A 12,183-nucleotide genomic window follows, 5' to 3' on the forward strand; every position below is an offset into this window, starting at 1 on the left:
GCCCTAAAAAGCTAAGCTGTCCAACACAGTAGCCACTAGCCATATTTGGTTACTTAAAATTAATATTTAATTAAAAAATCAGTTCTTCAGCTGCATTGCACATTTCAAGTGCTCAACAGCCCAATGTGGCTAGTAGCTGCCATAGTGAACAGCACAATACAGAACATTTTTATCATCGCAGAAAGTTCTATTAGACAGTGCTGCCCTAGAGGATTATGTCAAATGGAGGCGAGAAACCCCTAAGGATTCTGTCAGGAACAAGAAGGTGTTCTGTCAGATCATAATACAGAGTCTGGGAAATAAGCATCCTTGTAGAACACTTCATTGTGTAGGCAAAAATAGCCTGGGAAAGGGGGGAATGTCGGGCTGCCTCGCTGCTTAAAGGAAATTGACACTTACCAATGACTTAGAGCCAGGCACTGTGACAGCCAGGTACTTTAACACAACAGGTGCTGTTGTTATAACACCTCAACAGTGTATCATTTATGAGCCTATTTTATCCATTTCACAGGTAAGTAAGCTGAGGCCCAAGGTCAGTTTGTAGTAAAGCTAAGACTGAATCCCAGTTATAACTAGTCCCAACCTGTATTTTCTTCACTTTCTCTGTTGCAATTCCACAACTCCTTGTGACTAAGACACCAGATAAAACTGCCCATCACTGACTTCTACTGAGCTCTGAAAAAGATTCTAAGAGTTCTGGTCAGAAAACCAATAGATGCTTAATCTAATTCCTAGTAAGATCCATTAAACTCTGATGTGCCAGGTCTGGCCCCAGAGGCAAGCCTTCCTTAATCTTCATCTACTTTACTTTCCAAATGAAAGAAACTGCCTAGGGTAATAGGAATATTTGTCTACCAGGAACTAGGACTTCAAATGTAACAGCACAACTTTGAATACAGAAAACTTTAGGGACCATAATGGAAAAAAAAAAAAGAAGAAGAAGAAGATGAAGAACATAAACCAGCTGTTTTTTTCTTTCTTCTTTTTAAAATCTTTTTGCAAAAAGAACCAAACCACAAAAGGAAAACATGCATAGTTTCAATGCCTGACACCAGGTAACATATTCTTGGAGGTCAAATACTGTTAACTTTTATGAAGCTTATTATTTATTTACACTAAATTCAACTGCTCTGAATATGGCATATTATTCAGCACTTGTAAACACCACAGAAACTAAAATCATACATCAACACACTGAAAAATATTTCTGTTCTACAAACAATTTAAATACCAATCCCTGGTCTTTCTCACAGTGCAAAGACCAGCAGCCACAGTATATAACCAACACTTGATCTCTCTTGTGAAGCCCAAGTCACATAAAGAAATGTAAGTAACTTTAAACCACAACTAAACAAATTTCAGTGACCAAAAACATGAAATAACACAAGCCAGAATCTACATTATACCAAGTGGCTTGTTTTTAATTCTGAGTGTATATTCTGTTCAGTTTCTAATTAACTTAGGATTTTCAAACATCAGAGTAAAAACAGTTGACATAGTTCTAAAGCCAAGGGTGTTTTGCATATAAAATCACTTAGGATTTCTTTTACTTTTGAAGAAAACTGTTATTCTCTTCAAGTTATAAAATGCAGTAATAGTAGTAATAGTAGTAATAGTAGTAGTAGTAATCTAAAGAATCCCTGCAAAAGCCAAAAACTCATAGAACCAAGAAGACATGGCTGAAATAGCCCAAAATGCCTACACATAAAAATCTTCTAAATAAAAGTATAGGAAACACATCCTATTAACAGTTTCTTCATTCTTCTGGGTTGGCCAAAAAGTTTGGTTTTTTTCCCCGTAAGATGGCTCTAGTAGCACTTACTTGTCTTTAATTTCATTTGAAACAATTTTGTTAGATTGTATTGTGACAGTTGTCATACCAGTGTGCATTTTTTAAAAAAACTTATTAAAATTGGTGAAATTTTATATAGCCATTTTTAATATTGAAGATGGAAGAAAATATGCAACATTTCCAGCATATGATGTTTTATTATTTTAAGAAAGGTAAAAATGCAACTGAAACACAAGAAGATTTGTGCAGTGTATGGAGAAGGTGCTGTGACTGATTGATCAAACATGCCAAAAGTGGCCTGTGAAGTTCTGTGCTGGAGATTTCTCATTGGACGAAGCTCCATGGTCGGGAGACCAATTGAAGTTGATAGCCATCAAAATGACACATTAAGAATAACCAATGTTTAAACCACACCAGATACAGCCAACATATTCAAAATATCCAAATAAATCAAGGTATAGGTACGAATAAAAAATGTGACTTTTATTTTATGGAAAAAACTAAACGGACTTTTTGGCCAACCTAGTATTAAACTAAAAATGTCTACTATCCAAAATCTTATTTGTTACCTTTCAATTCAGATAACCTCATTTTACAAGGATATATATGTTTTAGATTGCTAAACTGAATGATGGCAATTATCTCCAAATAGCTTACCTAAATAAAAGTAAACACTTCTTTCTTTGAAATATTGAAAGGATCAATTGTTATTAAGCATCCACAAAAAGTTATGTATTTACTATTAGACTTTAGAAATAGTAATCATAGGAAACATTACCCAGCACCAGTTATTTTGTTAATAAAAAAAAAAAAATCAAAGCATAAAAAGGATATGTAATCAGAAAGGTAGCCGCTGATGAATAATGCAATAAAGGAGAAATGAGAAATCTATTCATTAATTCTAACATTCAAGACTAATTCTAATTCTAATTTGATTTAATTCTTTCTGGTCGAAGCAAACCACCATAGATGAAAAAAGCATTTCTGCCTTCAATTCAACTTTATATCTTAAGCACAATAAATAAAAAATATACCAGGACATAAATGTTTCCTCTTTAAAAATGTATTCTCTATATATCAATGTTTCTTTTTCACTGTATTGCTTTCATTAAGTAACTCTCTACATCCCGTTTTGTATAATGAGTATTTTCTCCATCAATCTCTCAGGGTTTAGATCTCTACCTCACTTTAGATCTGAGGAGAAGATTCTCTTAAATACAGACTTCAGCCAGTGATTCTCAAATGGTAAACAGTATCACTCTTCCATATAGGGTATTTGGAAATGTATGAAGGTGTGTTTTGTTTAATTGTCACTAGGGGAGTTCTACTGGGATTTAGAGCCCAGAGGTTGCTAAATAAACTGCAATTACAGAGCAGTTTTTCTAAATGGTTATCCCACTGAAAATACCCATATCTATTTCACAGTGAAACAAATCAAACTGGCCCCTACACTCATGGGTACAGAATAGCAAGCTTTTCCTAACAATTTACTCACTGCCATACCACAACACTGGTTCAGCTGCCTCTGCTCAGCATGGGCACTTCAAGCCCTTCCTCTATTGCTCTAAGGTAACTACTGCTGCTGCTGTTGGAACCAAGACTACACATTTTCTTTTCACTAAATTCTCTGTTATATAGAAAAAAATTTTAAACTTATGTTTATAAAGGAAGTATGTCACAGTAAAAAGCAGCCAGCTACCTGAAGTTTTAGTATCCAAAAACAATGCTCTGGATTCTTTCTCTACCTCAAGAACCATCTTCAAAGAACTAGTGTTGGAAAGTAATTACTTTTCTTGCTAAATAATAAGTATCCACGCATGTATAGTTCTATTTTTTTATTAGTTGAAACATGCCATAATTTCACAAGCATCATCCTATAGCTAAATGAAAGACCAATCTTCCAAACTTAGAGTTATATTACATGTGAAAAACTTCTTCAGAACTGAAATCATCCTTTTCTTGAAGAAATTCCTTGAAGTTTTCTTTGGTTTTTGGAAATAAGGAAAGACAAAATGTACCATAAGCCTTTAGGCATAGAATAAAGTTTTAAAAATACATTTCCCTAAATCTGACTACGTATAAAGGCTTAAACACAATACCCCTACTTGAGGATCAGTGCTATTAACAGATTATAGAAATATCTAATTTTGTATCAAGGAGCTCAAAAGTCATTTTTTATGAATCAAGTTTCTTTTTCCTCTGCCTTTTGAGCAGAGATCTCCCAGGTTTCTCTGTCAGGAGTACCTGGCTTGATCCCTGACTAAAATTTAAGCCTTGGCTCTATGACACTCGATTAATTTTTTTTTAATTATAACCAGTCTTTTCACCTAAGGGGTTATCTTTTTTATTAATTATTAGTCATTTTATCCCCAGATTCTTAGTACATGTCAAACAAACTGCTAATTATTTTATTTGCATTATCTCATTTACTTTTCACATCAGTCCTGAGATGGTATTAATACTGCCCCCATTTTACAGAAGAGAAAACCGAGGCTGAGAACAGTGAATAACTTACCCAAGAACACATGCTTAATAAGGAAGAGTCAAACTGAGGCCTAGCTAATGCCAAAGTCTAAGTTCTCAAAGTACTGTAACAATATCTCTTGATACCAGAATATACCCCTGAGTTTTATACCAAATACAAAGAATTGCTAGTCACTTCATACAACCACCTGAGTTCTCCTGCAAAATGTCTTTAACACGTTAGAATTCGCTCGGCTTTACATCCTCTAAATTGGATAGACTGTATTTTGAGAAACAGAGCCTTATATTAAAACACTGTTAGACAATGAAACCCTTCAATTAACAACACCCATTTACTCAGTAAAATAAATTCTAAGTATGACACCGCAGCTAAATATACACTGGTAAACCGCTTTCCTTTTATCAAACTGCATTATGTTCCATAACTACATTAAAAATAGCTACCAGATATTGACTGCTTACTTTGTGTCAAATGACTTAAACATATTTTCCGTAATGTAGAAGGTTTCTATCCCCATTTTACATATAAGGAAACTGAGGCTCAGAAAAAGATCCGCTTAACTCAACTAATTATACAGTAAAGCCAAATCTATCAGATTCTACAGCCTGATGGGCTCTTTCCACGATAGCAGAAGAAAATGTTTCCGAACACTCCATAAATGGCTATTTGGGGGAAAAACACCCTGCAAGTCTTTTTCTTTCTCTCAAGCCACACCCTGTAAGTATTCTGCTAGATAAATTAGTGTTAGCATATACTTTTTTGAAATTTTAATTTATACAATTACTTCATTAAAAAAACAGTAGGCTAAAAATATTAAAATTAATTAAAGTATCTATTTTCAATATGTCTTAAGAATAAAGATAATTCTATGTAGCAAATGAATGTTTATTACTGTTAATTTGTTATTAGGCCTAGGTTAGTAACTGAGATTAAGTGGTTTTAGAAATACTAATGTTATTTTATACACATCAATACAAGTTACATCAGAATGTTAATAAGAAAACCCTTAGAATGGTGCCTGTTCCATTAAGTTAATGTTAAACTTAAGCCACAAAATCTATGAGTGTTTAGTATCTCCAAAATTTAGTATCTTCAAGGTTCTCTAAATTTATAGCAATCATTTTTTGGAAAGAAAAAATTACTAACTTCTCAATTGTGCTGTCAACAGAAGCAACTGGGGTTGTTAATAACAAAATGCTGTGAAATAAGGACTAAAAGAACTGAAACACACCGACTACAGCTACTCTTGAAGACAGTAGCTTGAATGGTTGCGTGGAATGGCAGCATTCTAAGAGTCAGCAGCTACTAAAGCCCCCACCTATTAGTTAAAGATGATAGTGAAGGGGCAAGGGTACAGTACCTGATGATGGGCAGGTCGAGGCCCCGCTGCAAACTGAGAAAAGGAGGGAAAACAAACACAAAAGGAAAGGCACAAAGAGTCAGAAACACCACAACAAAAACCAAAATGTCACACAATATGCCAAAAGAAAAAAAACCCACAAGAAAAAAAAAAAAAAAAAAAGAACACAAACAGTCAAAGCTTTGCTGCAGGACAGTGACAGACAGGTACTAAGATCCAACAGGTTAACACCACTACCAGAAACAGTTTGCCATTTATCAGCTGGGAGAGAAACAGCTAAGCTGTTAGGCATGAGTAAGGGTGATTCTCTGATAGAAAAATTAAAAAAAAAAAAAAACCCTAAATTTTTTTTTAAATACTGAATGGTTATATTAAAACAAATGTATGAAAAGTCAAGTGTGCTTATGCAACTGATATAGCTGGAGGGAGTGAGAAATGCTTTTACATTACAAGAAATACCAGGAGGTAATAATGCTGTCCAACAGGAAATAAAGAATGTAAGAGGACTGATGTCAAATTTACTTAAGTTAAATGGGGTATCTCACACATGAAATGGAAGTTTTAGTATCTTCCTTTATTTCTTGGAGTTAAAGAATAAAATTTTATTCATATGTTATATTTATGTATTATATTACATTAAATGTTTATAATCTGTATTATTTATATATATATAATCTATAAATATATATAATTACATGTTTAAATTCAATTAACTAGTAAAATTTAATACCAGGCATATCGAAGCAAACAGCTAATGAAGAACATCACTCTCTAACACGATTAATCAAAGTTGTACTATATAAGCTCAAGAAGAAAAAAGAGTAAAAGAAGACAAAGCTCAACACTGTACATATGTACCTACTACTATCTGATACTGAGAATAAATGCAAAAGAAAACATAACTTCTCAGCTAACTTACTTGAGTACTTGAAAACAGATAATATGTGGTTCCACTCTTAATTTCCCTAACTTAGAATGGAAGAAAAGACTTATTCATCCATAATATTTTAAATACTAAACCTCTAAGATCAAATAATTCTTCATCAGGGCAAAACTGGGCTTCTAAAGTGATTTTTACTAAAAGCGATGGAAAAATATTAGGGTACCTACTGCCATGCACTGGCTACTAATATACTAACTACTGGAATGTTAACCACCCTCTTTAATAGTGGAAAGAAAATACTTAAGAATGCAGTTTTTGAATGCAAACCATATTGGATTTTAATTTAACACATTTGAGGAGCTAAAATATATTTCTTCAGTTGTTTTATGTCCTATGGAACCTTCCTTCTGTCATTTCATCACTACAGGTGAACTGAACTGAAGCATAAGTAAGAAACAATCCTCTATACCCAGACATCAGTTATCTGCAATAGTATTTCCAAGAGATTGATAATTATTTCCTCAATTGTCATTATTTCATATAAAAATATTCAAAAAAATTACAGTGAAGCACATGCCACAATATAGGAAATACCTGAAGATAGCTCCATCAAGAATTCACTTGAGAAGCTAAAATGTCACCTATTATTCAGATAATGAAAAGTACCTTAACACATTTTTAAGTTATTCAGCATAACTTGATGCGTTCTCTATGGCCTATATGATTAGGATGTGTTAGGTCATCCATCATATTTGCTGAACATTATAAGAATAGTTTTTCAGAATGATGATAACGGCCGCTTTAGTTCTTGCAGAACATTTTCTCTTCAAAGAAACTGACGTCTGTATCTTCCATACCTCTACTACGAACATAAACTTTCAAGAATAGGCAACACCACCTATGTGGTATGAAGGTAGGGGGTGAAAGTGAGATGTTTCTTCATGACACTTTTGAAGAAAAACAAAAGAGAACGGCCATGTTAAAAAAATTAACCAGAGTACAGCAGTACCTGTCTTATCACTGTTCCACAGAAAGGTTCCCATTTGTAAGGCTCTAAAATAAAAGTTAAAACTTTATATATTGCAAATGTTCCAGTAAAAGAACTTTCTATGAGCGAAAGGAGTACCTTATGAAATTATACATATATTTTTTAAAAAACCACAATTTAAGTTAGTGGAAAGTACCCTAGTCTATTTTGCACCAGTCACCATTGGCTATTGAGTTTTTTATTTGAAATGACAATAGTCTTAATCCTATGGGTAACTGTAAGCAACAGAACAAACTGTAGTCGCTGCTGGCTCATATGAAAAATAGAAACTTTCTTTTTTCTTTTTTTTTTTTGAAGAGGGGTCTTTAAGATGGCAAGGACTATAGATATTAAGAAAAGCAGCCTTCTGTGAACTTGGATCCAATGTTAATGCGACCCACCCACCCACTCATTCACTATTCTCTGCATAGCTGGTAACTGGGCATAGCCAACATAACACTGATGTAACTCTGGCACTTAGCACCACAAAATAACTAAAGCAACAGGTTACTGCAAAAGCCAAACTGTCCACCTCTCCCAATTAAGCATTCAACTGCTTCACTATTTTGGAGGCTATTTAAAAATAAACTACTGTTTAAAGAATTCCAGTGTAACCAGAATATAGAACAGATAAATGGCTTATCATTATTTTTCACTTTCAAACAAGATTTTCAAAAATAGAAATTTAACTAAGATATTAACAAGTACCAAGTAGAAATATAGGCACAAGGATAACCTGAAGGAGGGAAGGGGGTAGGGGACCCTTGAAGCCAGTTGGATTGCAAAGGCAGCTGTCCAGGGAAGAACAGAAGAGCCTAAACTGTGCAATTGCCAATGGCCCATTAATGCAGAAATAGAATGGAGTAAGCTTTAGCTGCTCTACAAAGCCACGGGAAGGGTCCCCTCCTTGGTGCAACAGCTTACCTCTCCTCACCAGTTGGGATAGCTATGGGATGGATGAGACCAGACTATGGAAACTTGGGATGTAAAAAGAAAATGCAATCTGCCAAATTTCGTATCCCAAACTTAACCCGCCCGGCACCAACACAAATGAAATAAAGAAAACTGGACCCAAAACAACAAGCAAGAGTAGTCTGGGGTCTGCTAGTCTTGCACTTGTTTTGGGGTATGTAATGGGATGTTATGGGTGTGGTTTTTAGTAATGGGGGTGGGTAATGGTCACTAGCAGAGCAGATGGCAAAAATTGCATAGAGGATAGTATCTGAAGAGTTTATGACCACAGAAAAATGGCTGACAACTACAGACAATTTCCCCCTTGATCTTTGATTATAAAATGGAAAGAGGGAAAAAGAAGCCTTTAAATTTGTCTTTAAAAATCAAATTTAGCTGAAAGGATATCCCTCTTCAAGTTTAAAATAAAGAAAAATCTAAACCCCAAATCACTCCTGTCTAATTCCCAATAGAGAAGACCCACCCAATTTGTTATTCTTTTCCCCACTAGGCCTGGCAGAAACTGCCATGCTAGATTAGACTTTCAGAGAGGAAGTAATCAATGCATTTCTGTTCATCAGCCAATAAATGGATGTGGTCAAAAATAATGAGTGCCAGAGGCACCACTGCCTGCAAGAAGTACAGTTTGTTATATTGCTTACAATGCAGTATTTTATCCAGCCTCTTCCAGCCAAGGACCTGTAAACGGGAGTCTGTTCCAAAACCTTCCTCCTCTTCCAGTTGTCTGTGCAATGTATTGGCACTGTTCTGCTGGGCTGTCAAAAAAACTGGTTTAGAGATGCAGCTCTTCAGTCAGGTTTTGCGCCAGTTCTAACCATGTAAATTTAAATCTTTTTTCCCCAATATTATAAAAGGGGGGTTAGGGATAAAGAGGGCCACAGAATTCTTTGCAATAACAGCTTACCATAATGTTCCATGTTTAATGATTAGAACCCAGGCCTATCTAAATTAAACTGGTGAGATCTCAGGCCCACTCCAAGGAGTCAAGTGTCCACATGCCCAAAGCACTCTCAGAACAAAGCTTGCATCAGACATCGTGTTGACCATTTCAGCAAAAACAAAAAACAAAAAAAAAAAAAACAAAAAGAGACAAGCAAACAAGCAACTAGGACCAAAGTCCCACCTCTTTAGAATGGTTCCTCCACCCCCTGGGGAGAACCAGGATCTAAGAACAGGTATTGGAGAAGAGGGCAATATGGAAAAGGAAGACAGAAAGAGGGTAGAAAGAGATTACATTCTAGTGCAGTCTATGCTCTCCTAGTTCTTTGTGCAATTCTTTCATACATTTCCACATTCCTAAATTCATGCATAAAACTAAACGAACAGAAGCTAAATGCAATGAAATATTCCTGTACAGGCAAAAAAAGCAGGGGGGGAATCAAATAAGATCCCTGTATTCTGAGGAAAACACAGAGCTGAGGTACAAGTAGGGATGAGAGATACAATGTGTGATGTTACAGAAGCACCTTCTAGCAAAAACTAATCATGCAAGGCAGGGAACGACGTTCTAAGGAATGGACAGCTGAAGCCACTGTATTCTTTTGGGAAACAAAAGGATGAACCCTGAGTAAATCCAGGCTTTGCAATTCTTGTTGCAATCCATGTAAAGGATGAGCAAGGAGGACGACAGCATTTACACTTGTACGAGAATTTATTTACCATTAAAAGAAATGAATACATCATTGGTGTATATCATGCATTTGTCCACACTATCAAATGGTCTGAACTGTTCTAGTGACACCAGTTCTGAAGTCCTTCACAAACCAATGGAATTTGAGTCTAATTAATGACATCTATTTTAATTTTAAAATAATTGTGCTTTAATCTTCTCCTGAATTTTGAACAGTACAACTAACAAATTAAGAACTAAAATAAACCTGAATGCAACTGAAATTTTTTTTATAAAAATCATGCCACTGAAAAGTAAAAGATAAGAGGTTCCATTTCTTCTTTTTCTAATAAATCTAAATTATTCACATAGCAAAGAGTCTGAAAAATGCAAAGCTAACCAATATAATAATAATAATAATAATAACAACAACAACAATAATAAATGTCTTTGGGACAAATTTCCAAAATCAAGTAAAAATATTAGCCAAAGAAATGCAAGCTACTACAAATACAATCTTAGTAGGAGAATATTATCTAGAACTAGCTTCTGCTTACTTACCGGAGAACGGGTTTGAGGTTGCGAATTCATTGTCTGAGGGGCTTGAGGGTATACCAACGTGGTTGGACCTGCATTCTGTCCAGAGGGATAAGGGGTCTGTCAAAGAATGGCAAAAACAAATCATATTGTGAACAAATATGGCATGATAACTCAAGTTCAAAGTATTTTTAAAAGTTTATTAGTATTTACTAATGTAGTTTACAGATCTACGTTTTAAACTCATCTTTATGACAATATCCAACAATCCAGAACCAAATGCAGCATTTTTAGTGGTTACCTTAAACTTCCTGATACATCTAGGTGCAATTATTTGATACCATGAGTATAAACATCACTCACTGTCATTAGGATTTTTATGATTTGGGGTCTAACATTTAAGTCTAAATCATTATGAATTTATTCTTGTGTGTGGTGTAAGAAGATGGTCTAGTTTCATTTTTCTGCACATATCCATCCAATTTTCCCAACACCATTTACTGAATAAACTATCTTTATCCCACTGGATGTGCTTGCTTCCTGTTGAATATTAATAGACTATACAGCTGTGGGTTTATTTCTGAGCTCTCTATTCTATTCCATTGGTCTATATGTCTGTTTTTATGCCAGTACCAGGCTGTTTTGATTACTATAGCCTTATAGTATAGTTTGATTTTACGTAGCATGATTCCAATTTTGCTCTTCTTTCTTAGGATCACTGTTGCTATGGGGGGGGGGAGGGGCCCTTTTGTGGTTCCATATCAATTTTTGAAATATTTGTTCTAGTTCTGTGAAATATGTCTTTGGAATCTTGATAGGAATTGCGTTGAATCTATAGATTGCTTTAAGTAGTAGAGACATTTTAATGATGTTAATTCTTCCTATCTGTGAATATGGTATGAGCTTCCACTTATTTGTACCTTCTTCAATTTCTTCTTTAGTGTCTTATAATTTTCCAAGTACAGGTCTTTTATCTCCTTGGTTAGGTTTATTACCAGGTATTTTTATTCTTTTTGAAGCAATTGTGAATGGGACTATTTTCTTAATTTCCCTTTCTATTAGTTCATTATTTGCATATTAAAAATGCAACTGGTTTTTAGATAATTAATTTTGTATCCTGCTATTTTGTTGAAGATTCATTTACCAGTTCTAGTAGTTTCTTGGTGGAATCTTTGCAGTTCTCTATGTACAGTATGATGTCATCTTCAAATAAAGACAGTTTTAGTTCTTCCTTTCCAATTTCAATGACTCTTATTTCTTTTTCTTGTCTGATTGCTTTGGCTTGGACTTCCAGTACCATGTTGAATAAGAAGAGCGGACATCCCTGTCTTGTTCCCTTAAGTACTTCTTATAATTTAAATTGCATGTATGCCAAGAGCTGATTCGTACTGTATACACAAGTAGTTTCATCTAAATGCAAAGCATAGTATGTGATGACACCCACACATGGAAGTGATTCCTCTTTTACAATATATGCTATCGTGCCATTAAAAATAAGATTTTAATAAGGGCACTAAT

At 34.6% G+C, this 12,183-nt stretch overlaps 1 protein-coding gene across 17 annotated transcripts in view; it reads right to left on the reverse strand.

Annotated features, from left to right (window-relative positions):
- EIF4G3 (eukaryotic translation initiation factor 4 gamma 3) overlaps positions 1-12,183 on the reverse strand; it is a 271,653-nt gene that overhangs the window by 139,619 nt on the left and 119,851 nt on the right. For 9 of the 17 annotated variants that reach the window (XM_053921191.1, XM_053921193.1, XM_053921192.1 and 6 more), the window contains 3 exons: positions 10,690-10,785; positions 9,161-9,274; positions 5,638-5,670 (listed from right to left, as the gene is read on the reverse strand). In XM_053921191.1, coding sequence (XP_053777166.1) covers positions 5,638-5,670; positions 9,161-9,274; positions 10,690-10,719 — 177 coding nt within the window. In that variant the 5' untranslated portion in view covers positions 10,720-10,785. Of the gene's footprint in view, positions 1-5,637; positions 5,671-9,160; positions 9,287-10,689; positions 10,786-12,183 lie in introns of those variants that run through there. The other 8 variants (XM_053921194.1, XM_045190606.2, XM_053921183.1 and 5 more) reach the window with 4 other exon arrangements.

The sequence above is a fragment of the Desmodus rotundus genome, chromosome 3 (assembly GCF_022682495.2).
Source record: "Desmodus rotundus isolate HL8 chromosome 3, HLdesRot8A.1, whole genome shotgun sequence".
NCBI lineage: Eukaryota > Metazoa > Chordata > Mammalia > Chiroptera > Phyllostomidae > Desmodus > Desmodus rotundus.